This window comes from Cotesia typhae, unplaced genomic scaffold (assembly GCF_013202065.1).
Source record: "Cotesia typhae breed Kobodo isofemale line unplaced genomic scaffold, CoteBio_Ctyphae contig_37, whole genome shotgun sequence".
Lineage (NCBI taxonomy): Eukaryota > Metazoa > Arthropoda > Insecta > Hymenoptera > Braconidae > Cotesia > Cotesia typhae.
In genome coordinates, this window is record NW_027423745.1 from 194,008 (window position 1) to 216,432 (window position 22,425).

A 22,425-nucleotide genomic window follows, 5' to 3' on the forward strand; every position below is an offset into this window, starting at 1 on the left:
TATAAACGCTACCATGTTTTCAGCATTCGGTGTAGACAGTTCTCCACACTTAATCAGTCGACCTACTGTAGGTTTATCCTCACACAAGGCTCCAATGATAACATTGGTCTCACATCTTCGTTTAGCATCGATCGTTTCGTCGGCTGAAATCCAAATATCATTGTCTCCTATTTCTTCTCGTATTGCTGCTAACGTTTCGTTGTGAATAATTGGTACGTAAGTTTTACTCATCGTCGTGGGACCAGGCTTTTTTTGCTTTGTGTGCGTTTCAAAAAATTCAACAAAATGCGGCTGGCAAGCTTTGTCAAAGCAAATATCAGATTTGATACACGCAGCAGCGAAATCCTTAATAAAAGGAGACTGTCAGCTTCTCAAATCAGCAACATGATATGGGGCAGGGAAAGCTGGTTGGTCTTGCCTAATGATAGTTCTTTGGTGTTTATCAGTGTTAGAATGACGTTCAAATTTATATTGTTCCAAGCCGACCAAAGCCGTGGTACAAAGCAGGCATCGAGTTGTATTATTGTCTTCAAGTCTAAAATGATTCGCTGGAATTTGCAAGGCTCGCAATAGTCTCTGCAATGTTTGTTTACGGTGTGCTTCAGCCATATCTAATGGTTAATGGAATCATTTTGAATAGCATATTAGAAATAGAACACTGTAAAAAATTTCGGTGTAAAAGTTTGACCCTGAGACGTTTACACCATCGTGTAAGTGTCGAAAGTCGGTGTAAAATTTCTTCCGTGTGAAAGCTTTACTTGTATAAATTTAACACGGTGTAATCTACTGTTTTACACTATTCCGTGTTATAAGTTATAACTTTGCAAATTTAATCACTATTACTAGTAACCTTACAGTCACTATGTGACTGCCGTGACTTGTGAATTATAAATAGATGAAATTTTGCTTCATTAAATAATGACTTTTGTTAAATTGCACTATGTTTCTTTAACTATTGACGTTTTTCAAGATATGAGCTGATCCAGATGTTACACTTATCAAGCTTTCATTTGAGTACCCACATGCATTTTGATATATCCTTCATATATACATATATCATATATACATATATATATATATATATATATATATATATATATATATATATATATATATATATATATATATATATATATATATATATATATAAATATATGAAAAAATGATGTGTGTACTCAAATAAAAGCTTTCGGCTTCGCCTCGGCCAACAATTACATGTGATCTGAGACATTTCTTACTTTACTTCCCAAGGTGTATAATATACTATTGAAAGGGTGTACCGATTGATTAAAAAAACTAACACAAAATCTAAGACAAATTAAAGATAAATTTATAGATAAACTTCAAGAAAAAATGTAAGACATATTTCAAGACAAAATTTAATGACAAATCTCAAGATAAATTTCAAAACAAAATATAAGACAAAATTGAAAAAAAATTTAAAGCTACATTTCAATACAAAATTTCAGACAAATTTAAAGAAAAGATTTAAAACAGAAATTAATACAAATTTTAATAAAAAATGGAATACAAATTTTAATAAATGATAAGTGAGAAAATTTCAGGATTGAATTAGATTCTAAATTTGTAAAAAATAATGAACATTTTATTGGTTTTTGATTTTTTCTTCTTCCAAGTCCTTAAGTTGCCTACAAACAGTGTTAAACACCTATTAAATGCATCCTTCGATAATTTTTTGTTCGGAAAAGCTTGTGTAAATGTATATTCTGAAAAAAAAAAGTTAAAACATAATTGACACTTGATTTAAGAAAATGTTTCATATATTAAATAGTCATGAAGAAGAAAGATTACTTTTAAAGCATTTTACGATGTTGTCCGGTAACGCTTCCTTCCCCTTTTTACCGTTCAAAGACATGCCTTCAAGTTTTTCTCGACCAACTAGATTCGATAATAATAAAGTTATCATTTTCTTTGACTTGTTTTTGGATTTTTTGTGGATGGCGTCGAGAGTTTTTCTCTTGATAAAAATTTCACTATTGGCGACAAGCTCTCTCATGGAACTCCGTCGATTATCACCATCATTATCATCATAATCAACGCTGTCATCGTCTTTATCTTCATCATCGTCATTGTCTTCATCATAGTCATCATCAGAATGATAATCGCCAACATGAGCAACCCTCCCACTGTAACCAGCTTCAGCAACTCTGTCAACGTGATCAGCATCGTTAACACCTCTACCGCGACCAACTTCAGCGAGATATTCATCGTGATTAGCAGCAACACAGCCAACACGATCATCATCAGCAATATCACCAACGTGACCGACTCCAACAATGCCTGCAGCTTGATTAGCACCAGCAACACCTCTGACGTGAACAGTATCAGCAACACGGCCATCATGACCAACGCCGGGAACGAGGCTATCTTGATTAGCAGCAATAACAGGCCATCGTGATCAATGCCGGTAACACGGCCATCTTGATTGGCAGCAACCACAAGGTCAACGTGATCAACATCGTCAACAGGACGATCATGATCAGCACTGGCAACACGGCCAAAGTGAGCAGCATCAGCAAAATGGCTAGTATCAGCAACATACCCAGCATTACCTTCAATCCCAATCACAATCCCATCCGTATCAACTATCAATTTTTCCAGAAAATCAACGTCATCTACAGGGAATATATTTTTCATTGTAGTTATATACGTAGTAAAGTTCATGTTGTGAAGTGTATGAAGAAAAATGTTGAATCTTACTGCTTTTAGCTATGATTTTTGCAGCTATATGTTGTCAGCTCTATCGGGCGGTGATTAAATTACCATTGCAGCGCTTTATTACGTCCGTCGATGCAATGACGCTCACAGTTTTATCCGACACCCACTGACCATTTTACTTCAATGAACTTTCAAATTGTGTTGACAGTTATCTTGAGCTTGACGACACCATGAATATAGCTTTTAATTGAAAAAAAAAAAAAATAATAAACAACGATATTCAATCGTTAAGTTTTAGTAATAACTAGTTTTAATAACAGTTTTAGTAATAATTATAAAACTGATACTCTACTGTAATTTTTTCCCCCGGACTGTAGCAGCAATATTAATAATTTTAATTGATCGATGAATGTGTCGAATAAATGAGTGACTCTGCGTGCGCACGCTTCGGTCAACTCAGACGCTTAAACAAAAAAAATTATTTTAACTTATTAAATATCAAAATTAAAAAATAAAAAAAATCAGGCACATGCTGGATAGTTGTTGTAACTTGGCTGGTCTCGACTGTTCGTATAGTTAAATAAATTTTGCATCAGAAAATATTTATTGAGACTTTGAAATTATCAATTAATTACAAAAATGATTGATCTCACTTTTACTTCAATAATTATATACGAACTGGGCCGAAAAATCACGCTCGTTACACCCGTAGTGTAACCAACTCGAAGCAGCAGCTTATAAGAGTCGATGCTGCTCCAGATGCCTGTAGCTTTAGAGTTTACTGTGGACCAAGCCGATAGCTCTCAAAGCTACAAATAGCTAAATTGATTTAATTCGCGTTAGGAATATAGTCTAGGGCAAATTGTGTGTGGCCATACTCGTAGAAAGATAGATCCAGCTCCGACACAAAACCGATCCTTGCCGCCTTAGTTTTTTTGTCTTATTTCTTTATCTTATTTTTATTTTTTCTTATTTTTTTTCTTTTATTTCTTTGTCCTAGTTTTTTTGTGATATTTTTTTTTCTTAGTTTTTATTACGTGTGAGCCTACTCTTGGTTATTTACCTGTCACGTAAACAGACCTCCGGACTAGCACAGCATCTTAGTAAAATATAATTAGATGTTGATAAGGGGTGTGGGTCGCTCAGTGAATGAAGAATACTGGTGATTGTGGTAATAATTGTTTATTGGGCGTCCCCAAAGCATGAGAGTTACCCGGAATGGCCCTGAGAGTCTCTTTTACAACTTAATTCTTCCTATTAAAGCGATTCTGAACTAATACAATTATTCTATGATGCAATTCTACTGATTCTACGAGAGAGAAAGAGGGATATAAGACAACAAGGAGAATGAGAGTAGAGACTATTAACTATAATTCTTATCAGCTCGGACCTGGATTCTAACAGACTAAACGACTGACTGATTATAAGTGGTGGTTCTTCCTGGAGGTCCCAGGTTTATATAACCTCGGTCGCAGGTCCCGCCAGACACCTGTATTACTGCGCAGAACTCATATTATTCCGCGGGCGAACTAAGATTATTCCGCCTTTGGGAACTAAGTTGTCATTGTCGCGTCCATTAATCAGCAGAAAATCGTATCAAGTCGCCGAAAGTGGTTCCCCATATTAGTATACCTGGTTGCTCGGTTCTCACGAGAAAACGTCTCATCAGCACCAAGTGCAAGTAGCGATTCTCGGTAACCAGAGTCAGGCTGGGAATACAACGGAAATTCGGTGTCAATTTAACGTGAGTAAGTTAGCCCATCGAATTATAAAAATGTATATAGTTTATCTTAATATTGACGGGAGGGTAGGCCCAGCCGTCACAGTTTTTTTGTCTTATTATTATTGTCATAGTTTTTTTGTTTTATTTTTTTTTGTCTTCGTTTTGTTGTCTTATATTTTTTGTCTGATTTCTTGTTTTAGTTTTTATCTTATTTTTTTTTATATTATTTTTTTTGTCCATTTTTTAACTTCCCGCTAAAAATCTCAGATTTTCAAAAATCGGGAAGTTATTGTTTTCACCCTGTTTTGCAAAAATCGAGTTTTTTGCTCGACGGGCAGAAAGCGTCAAATTTCGGCCCGCTGTGCTAAACGAAATTGCCACTTTCTACCTTCGTCGAGCAAAAAAATAGCATACACTCCTCGGGAAGTAAATAAGAAAGCCTCAGATCACATGTTTGTTGACCTCGGCTTCGCCTCGGCCAACAATTACATGTGATCTGAGACATTTCTTACTTTACCTCCCTCGGTGTGTAATATACTATTTCATCAGATCTCGACGTGTGAAGGTCACAGGAAGCTTCCCTGACTACCCCCGCGATGTTGTCACTATGCCTCTGTGTGTGTGTGTGTGTGTGTGTGTGTGTGTGTGTGTGTGTGTTAATTTATTATATTGTTAATTTATTATGTTATTAATTTATTAATAAATTAATAAATTAATTTATTAGTAGTCAATGAATCTTTCTATCAGTGTATATTGATCATTAATAATAAACAAACAAAATAAAAAATTTTGTTTATTACGCATCGATCATGCATACGATTTGCATTACTTGTAGTTGTTAAGAATTATGTCATTCAAGTAAGTATCATAGGTAAACAGGTAAAGGATTAGTCTATTAAGCGTCAGGTCCCAGGTTCGGTTCCCGCGCGTGACAGTTTTTTTTTCTATGGAAGTAATTTTATATAGTTATATATAATTATATAGGGCCATTTTTTATTTCTAATTACACATGGTATTATATATAATTATATCAAATTGTATATAACTTTTTTTACCCGGGTTATATATGTATATCATCTCAGAAAATTCTTTTATCTTGTTAACTTAGGTAATTTATGTTTTGTTGCTATTCTTTCTTGGATTTTCTAAAATTTTTTTTAAATTTAATGGCTTAACGGTCTGATTTACATTCAGATTCAGTTAATTGAAAGACAATGAGTAGATTCTGCTCAATAATTTTTCATTCAAAGATAATATCCTTGTTAATAAATCGAATTGTGTAGTCATTATCTAAAAAAGTGTTTCTAATTAATGCAATGTTATGATTGGTACTTTCTTTATTGGTTGAGTCTTACTTTCCAGACACGGGTTCAAGATAATTTTTCTGGGTAGAGGAAAACACACTGAAACCTATTGCAAATAAAATAAAATTTAATTCTTACCTGAGTAATTGTTCGATTGTATGTCATAATCGTCGACTTGTAAGGTACAGTTAGAACCAATCCTTGTAAATCGTACAACGTGATATTGATTGTCATCGATTTTGATACTTATTTCGCCAATAGCATGATCACTCAAGCCTGTATTGTAGACTGCAAAAAGATTTCCTTCGACCTATATTCAACAGAAAATTTATTCCGTTAACATATAGGTGCTTATGAACATACAAATATAGGCGTTTTACAAAATTGGATTTCTATAGTTTCTTCCCAATCACTTTAAACTCATTACCCTCAAAAAACCGCAGACTAAAGATATTTAGAAAGTGCAGTTGCAATTTAAATTAAAGATTATTTTTTAGCTTCCCTATATGAAGATCAATGATATCTAAGTCTTTGGGAAATTTTTAGTTTTATCCCAATGTTCAGCGAGCAGGCCTATTCACTAGTGACACGCCCCTGGTGGTCTCCTAGAAAGCCATGAGCCACACCTGACCACCACTCGTTTCCGCTATTCCTAGCCAATCAGAAAATTCAACGTGTTGAATTATCTGACGCTTGTGCAAGCCAAGATACTCTGACGTCACGAGAACACCAGTTGTAACGAATTTTCTTATTGGTTATCGACGGTGACATTGATGAAACGAATTATCTGATTGGCTGCTTCGAGAAACTGAATGCCTAGTTAGTTTCTTTGAGAAACTGACCAGAAAAGACGACGCATTATTAGCTTACGCTTGTTTGAAACGATTTCGAGTGAGACGCTTCACCATTATTGAATCTTTTTCGTTTTGAGTAATTTACATCCGCTAAAAGTATTAAATTAAATCTATATTGACCGTGTTCAATTCATTTGATTTGATTTCAGGTCGATTAGTAATTTAATCTCCGAGGTTCACCACATTGTTCCATTTTCGGGTTTGTTCCATCGCGTGGCCACTGGCTACCATCCACTGTTCTTAAGATAATCCACATTATTCATAATAATCTGCTAACCAATAAATTGTAATCCAGCTGTAATTAGTTTAACTAAGTACAAATGTTGTTATTTGATGATATTTCACTATGTGTTTAATTGAGACAATCAGTCTAACCCTAATCCTACTTTATCGCTTATTCAGACACATTACATTTGGTCATTTGAGCCAGATTTGGCTAGTCCTTTCTCAATTAATTTTTGCAACCGCTGGTAATTGCCTTAAGTGAAGTTTTGAGATCTTCTAGGAAGGGTCGAGTGTTGGGAGCCTCAATGAGCACATCGGGTGCTGATCCTGGTGGTAATTCGTGCACCAGTACACTGATCTTTTCGATTATTAGACCAGAAACTCAACTTCATCTCCAAAATAACCGCACAATAGAGTTTGAAGCTGGAATCGCGATGCAGGAGCAGTATCAGTCGGCATTGAATGCCATAACGAACCGTTCAAAAGTTATGAGAGGTTTACATACAGTCACACACCTACAGATACATGCAGACATACTGATATCATCGCAGAAACATATGGAAAAGCTTCTTAGGACCTCAAAACGTCAACATCTTTTAAAAACTCGATATTCGAAAAAAAAAGTAAAACCAATAACTTCCCAACTTCCAAAAATTTTCAATTATCTTGACGGGAAGTTGAAAAAAATTTTTTTTTCTTGGAACCAGGCTCGAAAGTTTCTTCGAGATATCAAAATAGGCCTCTAAAAATATGTGCCCTTAACATTTATATCAAGGTTGTCGGTCTCACACTTTTCGATTTGCCATAAGAATAACACAAGAACGAAATTCATTCTTCTGATTTTTGTAACCAATAAACTATCAATTGCTCTGCGATTTCTGTTAAATATTTTTGTGGAGAATTGAACACTTTGATGAAGTTCGAATATTATTTTTCGATGAATCATCTCATTTAAAAGTTATTGGAAGTCAAAGTTAAATTCATTATTAATTTAGTCGTTATTTTCATAAAACTTAAAAAGTTAAGAGTTTTAAGGTTTTAAAACTAACTGGAAATCTATTTCTATGCTCTCAAAGTTCAAAAAACCAAAACTCTTATTTTTGCTATTAAAGATTGCTGTAATTTTATTGAATAATTATTTTTCAATAGATTGCGCAAAAAAGTAAGTGAGATTTTGTTTATGGCCTGAAAAGTTTTTCGTGTTTCTGCGTTTTCATAATCGCAAACAACGGAGAGTTATTTTATTTAACATATATGTATTTATGACTGATCAATATTATAAATTAATTAATCGAAACTTAAAACAAATTAAAAATGTATTGCTTCTTATGAATCGTAACAATTCTTTTCTCCATCAATGAGCTTAAAACCGGAGGCGGAGATACCGGTTCAGTAGAGTAGAGTACGCTCGCCCTGAAAAATATATAAATGGGCCCGGTGACCCACAGGCTGGTTCAGGAACCCCGTTGGACGCCAGATAATTTCTTAAAAATTACCAAAAATGAAAATTAAATAAATGCCGCGCCGAGTCAATCAATCAGCGATCCGATTTTGCGAGAAATAAATAAGCTGTCAAAGCAGGTGAACGATAGCGCAGGTTTATTTGTTAAACAATGAGTATCGCGTGTAAACTAATAATGTACACTCCCTCTTATGTGAATATTTCCCCCCTTCAATTGCATAATGGAAGGAAATAAAGGAGGTATAGCAGGATTGAGCAAGCGAGTACAAAAAAAGTATGTATAGAAAATCAAGAATTGAAAATAATTTAAAAGTGAAAGAATAGATTCGTTCAATAGCCTAAGAGGTTGCAAATTGGCAAAATCCTCCCTGGGCTATTCAGTTTTCACTTACGATGAACAAAAAAAAATTTATACTTGTGGGATTTTCCGAATTTGCGTATAACAATTTGTTGACAATTAATTCAATAACTTGACATGCTATTTATTACATTCATCGGGGTAATAATTAATGCGATAATTATCATAATAATCCGCTAAACATATTTTGTAATAATTCGCTTAACAACTACATTCATAAAATTCTCAAACTTATGACTCTAGCGTAGGATAAGATAAATTATAATTTGTGTTGAATATGATAAATAATAATGTTGTTCAAATAATATAAACAATAAATTTTGTTTATATGATATAAATAATAAACTCGTGTATATAATATAAACAATAAAGATTGTGTAAATAATATAATTATTCACTTTGTTCAAACAATATAGACCATAAATTTGTGTTTAAACAAAATCATAATGATTTCATTTAGATATTATAACCAATAAGTTTTGTTTAAATAATATTTATTTATTTATTTATTAAAGTGTTATTTTTGAGCAATAATAAACTTGGAAACACTGGTTCTTGATTTGGATTATAAATAACTATAAAAATTTTTACAATACAATTAATTATGAATTAAACGAAAAAAATTATTTCACTAAATCATTAAAATTAGTCTAAAATTATATATCAATACAATCTTTATCATTAAGGAAATAATAACAAAAGAATTATAACATTTTTTTGGCTACACGGTACTACAAAAAGAAAAAAATAATAAAGTTAAGTTAAAGCTTAGATAAAATTGTTAATTCACGTTTCTCTGAGAAGCTATTTGAGCTTTTAATTATATTGAGGCATTCCTGCACGAAGTTGAACAGTTTTTGAGAACAGGTGGGTGAATGATCATCAAGGAGAGTCAGTAAGTTTAATCTTTCGCTAGCGTCGGCCTGTGGTTGGAGAAAAGGTTAACAAGGTGTTGCAAAATTTGGGCACTTTAATAAGAAATGAGCAATTGTCTCCCCTTCAAGGTTCGAGCAGTAGCGGCATTGTATCCTAGGTTTTAGATTTAGTGATCTACATTCACTGATAGATTACAAGAGAAGAAGTTTGCCAGTCTGAGTTGGATTTTCACGGTAATTAGTTGGTGGAAGCAATTTAGTAGGTAATCGGGTACTGAACCGTGGCAAATTATTGGTAAAGTCACTTGACAAGAGTGAGTTTCGGTATATCTATTTAAATCTCTGTGTGTCAGGAACGACTTGTATTTTTCTAACAATCTAGTCTTATTTCTCTTCCAATACTCCACAGTTAAATTTTTGAGAGCAAACTCTTCTTGAATTTGACTGAGCATTCCTTTGAGTTGATTAAACCAGTTCAGGTGTACATGACTTTGATTTAGCTTCTTTGAGCGCAGAAAACCCATTTTTGGGAGACGAGTGTTTGGCATCTCCAAAATTTTAGTTATTCAGTTGCAGGCTAAGTTGAGGATATCGAGAGAGATGTGATGAATTTTCAGTTCAAGACGAAGCACGAAATGAGGCGTGCAACTTGAAAGATGGAAAAGTCTTTTGAAAAAATATAGGTGGGCATTTTCCAGTTTTTCCTGGTTTACAAGACCAAGTCTCCAAATATGTGCGAGGTAGAGTAGCGTTGACTTATAGATGCTGTTATAAACTTTTGTTTTACCAAGCCAGGAGCTTGCTTTAAGTTTAGTGAGTATAGAGAGTACAGTACCCGCTGCTGGTCTTCCTTTCTTTGCAAATTCTGAAGTCGCCAAATCGCCTCGAAGATTACTGCTAAAAGAAACGCCTAAATAGACCTAAGATTTGACCACTTCCAGTTCCTGACCACAGTAGTAAAAGCCTTTATCCACTTTTCTAATCCTGTCTGACGTACGGCAAGCCATCACTTTGATTTTTTGGACATTTACAACCAGACCATTGTCTGAACAATACTTTTCAAGCAGGCGAAGTTAGTTTTCGAGGTCCACTGCATTTCTAGCTTGTAAGGCGATGTCATCGGCATACATCAGATGTCCTTTGAACCACCCAGGCTGAAGCCATCCAGTCCATTTTCTTTGAAAACGGTAATTATGTCAGAGATATATAGGATAAAGAGCAAAGGGCTGAGTATCTCTCCCTGTAAGACCCCTGCGGTGATTTCAATAGGTTCTGAAAACTGTAAGTCCTTTTTAATATACATGACTACTTGATCATAAAAGCTCTTGAGTAGTCTGATATATTTTGTGCTCACTTCTAGATTTAATAACTTTAGCCAGAGTTTGTCTTGTGGTACGGAGTTGAAAACGCGTTGAAAGTCGATAAAAAGAACACATGCTGTGGTATCTGGGAACCCGAGTTGTAGTTGCAGAGTTAACTGAAGCAAGAAGACATTGTCTGTATAACCTCTACCCTCACAGAAACCTGCTTGTTCCTCGGGAATCACTCCTTGTTTAATCGCCCACTTTCTTAGGCGATCGTGTAAAATCTGCGTAAACATTTTACCTATGCAATTGACCAGGGCGATGCTTCTATAGTTAGATGGCTTTAAAGTGTCTCTTTTTTTATGAAGCATGAAAGCGATTAGTTTAACCCGGTTTTCAGGTATAGATTTGGACTTAAAACTCTTATTAAAAAGAACTAAGAGAAAATAAAGCCAGTTATCAGGAATCTCTTTGAAGAAGTCATTACTAATTCCGTCATAGCCTGGTGCTTTTCCTGCCTTACATTTTTTGATGCTGTTTTTAAGTTCATCAAAGGTGAGTTGTTTATCCAAGTGATCATGCCTATTAGTTGGTAATGAGATGGATACAGTTATCCTCGGTGGATATAATTCAGAAACATAACTGTGCCAAGTATTTAGCGGTATTTCGTTCCTTTGGGCTGGGTGTGTCTTGACAGCTTTGACTGCTGTTCAGAACTCAGCGGGATTTCTGGCATTATCGAAGTTTCTGGTTAGACTTTCTTGGAACTGCAGGGACTTATTCTTGATGAGGACAAAGTATTCTTTTTTTGAGTGATGAAAAACGGGCTATAGAGTTGATGTGACCGTCGGCTTTACAGCGTTGGAGCAGAAGCTTCGTGACACGTTTTCTTGCCTTGCACTCGTCATCATACCATGGGTTCGAGTAAAAAAGGTTACCCGAGTTGCTTGTTGAACCAGTTGACATGCACATCCCGGCATTCTTGGCGGCATTATTTATGGCATTGCAAAATACTTTGTACACGTTGTTTGTGGTGGCAGTGTCGAAGTTTACAGTAATTAGAGGAGAAAGAGCATGGAGTCCTTTAAGATATGGATCGTTGTTCGTTGCCATTTCAAAAAGCAGCTGTGTGACTTGCGGTTGTGGCTGGAGCATGACACTGGTCAAGAAGGGTTAGCAGCAAATAAGGATACTTCGACTGGAAAATGATCAGATTTGGTAACGATGTTCGGAATCCACATGTCTTTAATCCTGTTAATGCTTAATAAGTTTACCCAAACTAAATCTACTGTGCTTTTACCTCTAGTGTTGCTAAATATGTAATCACCTCTGCTATCATCTGGCGTACGCCCGTTTAAGAGTATGAAACCATTACTGCACATGAAATCCACCAGACTTGAACCCTGGTGATTAGATTCCTTGTCATGAGAAGTTTTGGAGCTTATCAAGCATGAACCTTCAAGAAGAGATGAATCTTCGTGCAGTAAACTACCTACTCTCGCATTAAAATCCCCACCGATGATGAAGCAGTCGTAGTCTATATCAGCAATTATTTTGTCAATGAATATCTGCAGAGAATCAAGTACAAGATTAAAGCTGGTTTGATTTGGCTTGAAATACACAGACCCTATGATAACATTGGTTTCAAGTACCGTAGATTTATGCAAGATCCAGTTTTCGCAGGAACTTAAAATTGTTGGAGTGTTGGGCGTATTGCTGAGAGATATTAGACCACCGCTGTAACAGCCAAAATGATTAGTTCTACATGCAGGGGAGATGCAGCGGTGCCAATTTTTAAAAAGTAGTGGAAGAGCAAAATTAATCGAAGATTTCCATGTTTCCGAAATACACAAAATGTGGTTATTAGCGGTATCTAAGTCATAAATATTTTTCAAACCGTGTACATTCCAAAAGAGTATCGAAAAGAATGAGTTATTTACTTAAGTACCATTGTACCCTGCAGGTTGTTTAAAATTTAGAAGTATCATCGATGGCGGTCTGAGAAGTAGTTGTTTGGTTTGTATATATTGATGGATGAATCATTGTGCGTTTGCCGGTTGTAATTTGGATTAGCGTGTTTGAAACAAGGTCAAATTGGTATGCCACCTTGGTATGTATAGTCGTTGGTACCCAAACTTTACTGATCTACCTTCCTCTTAGTTTTTTTGCTTCAGCCCGAAGCATACTTGCAATATAGCTTTCCTGCGACGTTAGATCCTCATTGAAGAATACAGGAATTTTGAGCGCTTTCTTCATATTCATTATCATCTGTTTCACATTCGTATCTCGAAGTTTGGCCCTAATGAAAAAGCCTCTGGCTTGTTATTAAAAACGCTTCACAAACCGCATCTTCAATATTAAAATGTTGCTAAATAAAATTGTTCAGGTTATCAGCTACACTGCCAGTTCCAGAAGAAAATCCTTTTACTACGATGTTGTTCTTCCTGAGAAGCTTATACATTGCCTGAATACTTGATTTCACTACCCTCTGTTCCAGTACTGCTAAGTTGTCATTCCATGGGGGACTAACCCCGGATGTATTTGTGTGTGTCTGCTCAAGTTTGCCTAACCTCTCGGTTAAGCTTGCCACCTCAGCTCTCAAGACCTTGTTATCATCGCGGAAATGTTTGGTTGTCTCCGTCACGAGATTGTTATGTTCCAAACGGGATGCCGAAATTTCAGCCAGAAGTTCCGTCCTCATTTTCTCCCTGGCTTTGATGTCTTCGTTCCTCTAGACATTAAGAACCGCCAAGATGTCTGCCAGCGAATAAACCTCTGGGAAAACCACTGCAGCAGTAGGAGCCATCCCAGCAGGCGTGGTATTTTGATTGGTGTTCTCCAAGGGGACCAAAGAGTCCGACGAAGATCCCTGAGCCGTGGTCGGTGCCGTCTCAGATTTAAGCATTTTATTGGGTGGCGAATAGTTGTTTTGCGCAAAATTACTATTTGACCTGTGAGAAAGATAGTCTACAATTGAATTACTTGATTGAGAACGGAGTTTAACCAGTGATTCAGAGTTTGATAATCGGCCTCTTTTGCGAGAGGAGATAGGCGTGACTTCTGGATCTCTCCCTCTGCTGGTTTTAATTTTTGTCGTGGCAGTGTCAGCTAGGACAAGATCCTGAGCGAGAGGATTTAAGCACAAATGAGTGTCATCGACTGGATCACGAGTTTTGTCACTGTTTTCCGTTACCAGGAGAAGTGGTTTTTCTGTAGACTGGGTGATTTTAGACAGAGCGGTCATATGCTCCATGACAGAGGATAGAACTAACCTCAAAAAATACTTCTCACTTCACTATACTTAAATAATTTTGAAGATGTTTTTACTTGTAACAGGGTAAATTACCCTAAATCGATAAGTCGCCAGAGATCGATAATTAGTCGACTCAGCACAGGCGCGCCCCGATCTTCGGGGTCTTCCGTGTAGTAATTAAGAGAGGGGTGGAATGGGTAAGTACTCGGGAGTCGGAGTGTGACAGAATCAGAAGAGGTTTGATAGTCAGCCGCACCGGTTACTACTACGGAACAACAGGTAATTATTTTTTTCGCACACGTATTTTTGGAACGCTGCGATGATTTTTTTTAAGATTGTCGTTTCAATCTTTTAGACGAGATTTCTAACAATTGTACTGTTACAGGAAAACTGAACTTTGAGTGAGGACATACCCGGAGTGAAAAAAAATAAGGAATCTAACAACCGGTACCTGGAGGATTCACCACGGTAGACAGACATCGTGAACGGAGTAAGACAATTACCCAGGTACATTATTCATTCCGTGGGTGAAAGATGGACCGCGGTTTGTACTCGGTCTATCATTCCTCTTCTGTTCTTTTTTTTTAATCCAATAAATAAATCGTAGAACATTTGCTAGTTTTTGGATTGAGTGATTTTTATGGGGGTTTATACCCGGGGATCGCTCGATCGACCTTGCGGGAGAAGTTTTAATATCTGAAAGTTTTCAATCAATTAACTAACATCTAAGAAAATTCATTAAATTAATCTTTCAATAATTAACTGAATAAAATTGATTAATTTTTGTCATTTAGAAAAATCGATAGATTTTATTCGTGGAATTTTCGTCAAGCATCAGTTGTGTGTCGCATAAATTCCAATACCCAAGGTCAAGCAAGACTCGACTGGCGAATGTTCTAGCAAATAAAATTTGAATATTTCGACTGATGTCGAATTTTTTATAATGGAAAAACTAGTAGAAAATTATTAAGAATTAATTATTAAGAATTATTTAACGAGAATATTTTATATTGTAAAATTATTTTATGTCGTGATAAATTTCGAAATTTTGGGGATTAAGTCCGTGAAGTAGTCAAATTAAAATTACTGAACTTGATAATTATCGGCGTGGACATTAAGTCCAAGAAATCAGCTATTGGGTCAAAATTGTCACCGTAAAAAATTAGTCAGAATTAGTTAATTAAACTTGTGTTAATAATTTTGAACTTGATTGTAAAGATTTATATTGTGATTAATTTATTTAACAAAAGTTAATTCAAGGCATTAAGCCTCTGGTTCTATAGAGATTAGATCAAGGTTAATTAAAATTGATTGTTAAATTGGAATTATTGTTTTTATCAAATACTAATGATTCAATAATTTGAAAAATATTGTAATTAAATTAAAATCATTTATTCTATTAAAATGATAAAAACCAATTAAGCGAAGTGTGGGTTATGTGTGTGAAGAATTGTATGGGTTATGCGTGATAGAGAGTGTTAATAGTGTTAAGTGCGGTAGTCCTGTGGACTTAATTTTAAGTTATAAGTGTGTAAAGTGAGTTCGTTTTGGTAGTCCGGTGGACTTGTAATTTTAAGCTTAGTTTTAGGTCAGGTGTGGGAGACCGTTGGTTCAAAAAAGCCCATTAGTTTTACGCAGGTGTGGGAGACCGTTCGTTCAAAAAAGCCCGTCTACTCATCGTATCGTCGTTGGAAGGTTCGTTTGTAAATATCGTTTATTTTGCAGTTATTCTCCGCTTCGTTAGATTATAAGTATGTGAGTGAGCGCTTAAATTTGTTAAGTTTGTTAAATTTTTATTGTTAATAAATGTCGATCAACCTTGTTAATTAAATTTTTATTATTTAACAGCACCTTCCTCCACTCTCTCTACCCTAATATAAGTTTTCTCAGCTCTGGACCGGTTCTAGGAACCGTGATTAATAATCCTGGTGGCGCCCTGGTAATTTTTATTGTTGTAGTTTTGTTAGTTATTTTAAAATTGATTAGGGGCCAACCTGAGCAGGTAAAACTGTTGTATACTATAAACGAAAAAAGAAATGCAAAAGAAAAAAAAGTAAGCCATTCGGCTCCGCCCGAGATGGAAGGTAGATTTCAATTTTTTGTAATTATAAATAATTATAAAAAAAATATATTTTTATATTAATTTCACGAAATGATTTAGTTGATTAGTCTGGGGTATCTATTGACAATAGACAACTTTGAAATAACTTAGAAAGATCTAGGAGTTTCTTCAAGCTTTACCATCTTTAATTCTCTGTAAAAGAAGAAAATGAAAAATAATTATATGTTAGAGTATAATTGTGTGAATATTTATTTTTTTTTTTTTTTCATAATAGATATTATAGTTTGCTTTTTTGATTTTTTTTTCAACTTTTAACTTTTGTTACAATTATTGAACAATTTTACATTTTCGTTTGCTTTTTCAATTTCTTTTAATTTTATTTTCATTTCATGTTGCAAGATGATTTAAAAAGTGTCCATACTTACATGGGAATGATTTTTGAAATTACAGAAAAATCTTATATCACGAGAAGATAATGTTAGTATGATGAAATTTTTTTTATTTTAAACAAATAAAATTTTTCAAATCAAGAATCATTGTGTCAATTGGAGGAAAGGAATTATTTTCATTATTTTGAATTAAAGCTGTATAATGTGGAATCTTCAAATCCCAATAAAGATGAAATTCCTTTTCATTTTTTATCGGAGCTATTCTTATGCTCGAATTTTTATTTCCGGTATATATATTGTGACGTGGGAAATTTTCCCCACTAACAATTTCACATTAGATGTGTTTCTTTTCTTTTTTTTTCTTCCTTCGTTTCAAGTATTATCTAGTTTAGTTGGTCAAGCTGATGGAAGGCGGAGATTCGACGCGCCTGTGTCGCCCAAGAGTTGCCGGCCAGAATGCGAAGCTCGAGGTAACAATAAGCCGAACCGCGCCAAATTATAACGTAATTTACTAGGCAAGTTACTAGGTAATTAAGAGAGTGAGAGAGAGAGAGTGAATGAGACACGCGACCGGGCGAATCCTCAGTTCAGTTCGCAACCAACGACCCGGGAGACCTCTGGAAGTAACAACGATCGACGAGGGAAACCCGGCATCGGAATTGACCAATGGCAGGACGTGAATCACCGGGAGCACACCAGGGCTCCACCTGAACAGCGGAAGGAGTACTAAATTGAGTATCGACCAACCATCGACGATGGAAATTTATCCAACGACTGCTGATTGGACGCGCAGCGTGGTAGCTGTGCTAGCGAAAAACGACATGTTGCTGAAAAAAAAAAAAAAAAAAAAATTCCGGCAATTCTGAGCCGGCCACCGACACGATTGTTGAACCTTTTTTTTTTTGTGTTTGTCACGCTACGAATAAATTAACCGATTGTCTTAATAAGTTTTCTACGCTAATTCAGCCGCTCCTTGGCGAATTAATTAATTGTACGAGTTTGTCTTATTTGTGAGCCGATCGAACCGAGGTTAGAACTTCCCTCGGGAGTTATTTTATTTGTCAATCGACAAAGGTCGAGAATTCAACGTACGTTTTGGTCCTTTTCCAACCCCGGAATTTCCGAGACGCCATCGCCGAGAATCTTCAGCCGCCGTCAGCCCGCCGTCACCTTCTGCCTGGAGTCACACCTTCACCGAGAAGTCTATTGAACTGGGGTAAGTGCGGTCGCAGTTATTGATACACCTGGTTGACTTCATCGAGGCCGTGTTAATTCGATTCGAATTACAATTAATTATTGATTTTATTTAGTTATCGAGAAATTTGGTGTAATTGCGCACATTTGAGACGCAATTCCGTTTTGTGACGTCAGCCAGGTATTCGGTGCCAAAGATTATGTTAATCCGTTGTGAGGAATGTTGTGTGCTGTGTCAATTTAATTGACCAAGTTTTGAGATGGCATGCTGAATAAAAATTGGCTCGAAGCAGGGGCCATCTGCGAGCGAAACTAGGAACCATACCTCGAGCTTTGTCCCGCGTATTACCCGACGAGTAACATTAGTTACCGACAGTCCCCTTACCCGCCGCGACTGATAACTGATCGATCGATTGTGACATCGATAATCAATATACGACCAATCGATGCGACTGATAACTTCGGACTTGGCTGTTAAGAAAGACATACGAAACAGTTATAATTCTGATTGTAATTTGTTCTAAATTTTATGATTTGTTTATGTCGAAGAAAAGCGAAACAGTTCGTTTTAATTTTCTTTTGATTCATTACTTTTTTTATTTATTTCACGAAAGGACGTAAAGGCACGTAGCTTATTTTGGTCAAAAATTAAAAATTGGTTTAATTACATAAAAAAAAAGGCTAAGCCGAATATTATTTTTTTTTCTTTCTAATTTTAGTTATTTAATCTTGATATCATTAAAATTCGGTTGCTACGATCATTCGAATTTTTTTTTTGGGGTTATGAAACTCAAAATTTGCTGCTAGGAACGCAATACGACACCGTATACAAAAAAGTTTTTTTGTTAATTTGTTAAAATTTGTTATTACGAAAGAAAGGCTACGACAATTATATGTTTTTTTAAAAAAAAAAAACAAATCCAATTTATTTGTTACGAAGAAAGTGACGATAATTAATTATATTGATGAAGTCGAAATTTTTTTGCTGTTAGGAAAATAAACGCGACCTAGAACATTTTTTTTTTTTTTCTTGTTAATTTTTTTTGAATTCGTTAATACGAAGCGGCGACATTTAATTTGTTTCGTTGAGAAATTCGAAATTTGTTGTTAAGATATGATAAGCGAAACGATTATTTTTTTTGTTTGTTAATTTTTTTATTTGTTGTGGCGATCATAAAGCGAAGTCAAGTATTTCCCTTAATTCGACATTTTGATTGTTAACCGAATAAATAAGAACTCATTATTTATAAGTTCGATCGTATTCAGATTGTTTTTTTTTGTTTGTCTCAATTTTTTTTTATTATTATTCTATTCGACAAAAATATTCCGCATCGATTTCGTATTCGCTCTACGAACTCTAAAATCTCTTCGACGTTGACCTGCCGCCCGACGACGATCAATTGCTGCATCCGAACCGTGGAACGTCGAGTTCCTGGCGCCCAACAAGTCACGAACCAGGTAAGCCAACATTTAGGTGGAACTCCCCGGTGCTGTCGACGCCAGCCCGTGAAGAGAAACCCATTATAATATTTATTGATCGTTGTAACAGTGCTGAAATGAAGATCATATCACCTATTTCTGCATATATTCCATGTGTTATAATATGATTTATAGATATTGTTTCTTTAATACCGGTTGGTAAATTATTGATAAATTCTTGATTAATCACCATATGAGCTGCTCCTAAAATTCTTAAACAATTCATTAAATTTTCGTTATCACTTAACAAAATAGATATTGCATTATAAAAACAATTTCCATGACCACTGGTTTTAATTGGAGTGAAATAATTACCTAACGATTGTGGAATCGAAGCATTCGAATTATAATTTTGAAATTCAAATTTATGAACTATTTTTCTTATAAAATGACAGATTTTAGACATAGTATTGAAATCATTATCATCAAATATTTTTTTTTTTTGGAATTTCTTTTTTATATTTTCAATTTCAAGAACTGCTCTTTGCATATTAAAATTATGATAATATTAATAGAAACTTCTTTACTAGATTGAATAACAATTTTTTTTTTCACAATTTTATTCGTTTTCTGATTTACTGAATTCTTCTGAACATTTGAACTATCGTTATCTGCATTCATTCCATGTTGTTTATGTTCATGTTGATCATACGGAGTATTGATGAAATAAAAATTGTTGAAATTAATATCTTTCAGAGGATCTAGGATCGGTAAATTTTCTTTTTCATCTTTTTTAATTAGTGGCAGATAATGTTCAGATTTTTTGTCAAAATAAAGATGTAACTTCTCGTTATTTTTAATTGAAGGAATTTGTTTATTAGCTTTATTATTGTTAAAATAAATATTAATTGAACGTTGCAATATTGCTGAAATAATTATTATATCTCCAATTTCTGCGCGTGTACCATTTCTTAAAATTTTCTCAAAATTTATTGTTTTTGAGATTTCTTCTGGTAGATTTTTTATAAATTCTTTATTCATAATGACATGAACAGCTTCTAATGCTCTCAAGCACGACATTAATTTTTCATCTCCAGTTAATAAAATAGAAACAGCATTATAAAAACAATTACCATCTCTTTTTGTGTAAATTGGTAGAAAACATTTTAGTATTTTGAATGGAATTTCTATTCCGTTATTATTATTTTTTTGGTTGACGTTTTTGAATTTATGAATTTTTCTCTAACAAAATTATGTAATTCTTGTATTATTTTTTTATCGCTCTTCTGGATACATTTTATTTGCATTAATCGACTTTTCAACCATTTACCTTCTTTAATAGCTTCTATGGCAGAAAGATGACATAAACTTTTATCGTTATTATTATCAATGTATTTTCCTTTTTTTAAAATGCAAATTAATTGCTTATGATATCCAAAAATTGTTTCGGAAATCCCACAATGTAATTGAAAATTGGAAAAAATTATATCGATGGCTATATTTAAGTTTGTGGAAATCTCTGTGCTTTTTAAAGCAAAATTTAATCCTTCCGATCGCAATGTTGTGAAAAAAGGATGTGAAAAATTATTATTCAAATCGATATTAAAATCTCCTAAAAATATTATTTTTTTTTATCTTTTTTAGTAGTTTCTAGCATATCGATAATACTTTTTGAAATATTTGAATAAAGTGTTGATGGAGGTTTGTAACCTGTACATATCACTAATTCATTATTGTACAGCCCTGTTACAAGAGAACACGATGTGGTTTTATTTTCATCATTATGACTAAAAATAACTTCAAATCTTTTGTCTTCTCTACAATATACAATTAATCCATAAGCATGTCTGTTACTATTTTGTGACACATTTACACGATGTACTATTGAATAATTAGATAGTTCAACATTATCTTCAGTTTTAATCCATGTTTCTGCTGCTATAAAAATACACGGTTTATATAGTTTGATGAAATTCTTCAGGTCAAGCCAATGAGATGTTTTATTTAAGCTTTATATATTTTGGTATACTATTGTATCTTCATCTTCACGATTAATAAAGAGACAGGATGGACTAATTTTACAATTCAAGATGCGTTTAATTTCTATTTTGATTTTATCATTTTGGTTCTGCGTGGAAGAAATTTGTAATTCCCCTATTAGATATAAACCATTTAATTTTGTACACCGGCTAAAAGCTACGTATAGTTCATTTTTTTTCATTCCTTTTTCCAAATGTACTACTATTTTGTCGTACGTTCCACCCTGACTTTTATATATAGTTATTGCTTCAGCCGGTACCAAAGGGAATTGATGACGAATAATTGTTACAATATTTTTGGTAGGTTGAATATTTTTAGTTATTTTTTCGATTGCTGTCCAATTATTTTTTCCATCTTTAAAAATTTCTTTTCTTCTTTTTTTTCCTATTTGATCATCAAAAAAGTCCAACCACAAACGGAAAATATTTCCTTCATTATTCGATCCATACCCTTTCAATATCCCTACTGCACCATTAACAAGACCATCTTCTACATCAATATTTACGGTTAACATATACTTAATGTTTATACTGAGTAATAATTGTGATGGTAATCCTTGAGCATCTTTTGCTTCTAAAGTATGGACACACTTTAAATCATATTGCAACATGAAATGAAAATAAAATTAATTGAAAGAAATCGAAAAAGCAAACGAAAATGTAAAACTGTTCAACAATCCTAGCGAAAGTTAAAAGTTGAAAAAAAATCAACAAAGCAAACTATAATATCTATTATAAGAAAAAAAAAAAAAACAAATATTAATACAATTATACTCTAAAATACTATTATTTTTCATTTTCTTCTTTCACAGAGAATTAACCATGTAAAGCTTGAAGAAAAAAACTCTTAGATCTTTCTGAGTTATTTCATCACAGTTGTCTATTGTCAATGGATACTCCAGACTATTCTATTAAATCATTTTTTGCAATTAATATAAAAATATCCAAGATAGCAAAATTAAACCTGAAGAACTGATCATAGAATTTAAGTTTTAATGTACTCTTGTAATTTCGAAAATAATGGAAAATATAAAAACATACGATAGTTCGAAATTCTAAATCAATAACAAAAATAATTAATAAAAATTTTCGTTTTTCAAATTATTTTTCAAATCATACTATTTCAAAACTAAACGAAGGTTTTCGCTCATTTTAAGGCTCATGCAAGCTAATTGTCTAAAGAATTTGCATACTAAATTTCACTAGGATGTTGACAATTCTCAACATTCATAAGTCGGTTGCACTACACATTGCCTGAAAATGGTTCAATAGAACTCTTAACTTT

General features: G+C 34.1%; 1 protein-coding gene across 1 annotated transcript in view; it reads right to left on the reverse strand.

Moving 5' to 3' along the window:
• The window catches only part of LOC141526874 (neurexin 1-like), a 703,605-nt gene that overhangs the window by 172,162 nt on the left and 509,018 nt on the right, over positions 1-22,425 (reverse strand). Inside the window, exon 16 of the mRNA XM_074242012.1 lies at positions 5,845-6,016. Within this exon, the coding sequence (XP_074098113.1) occupies positions 5,845-6,016 (172 nt within the window). The remainder of the gene's footprint in view (positions 1-5,844; positions 6,017-22,425) is intronic.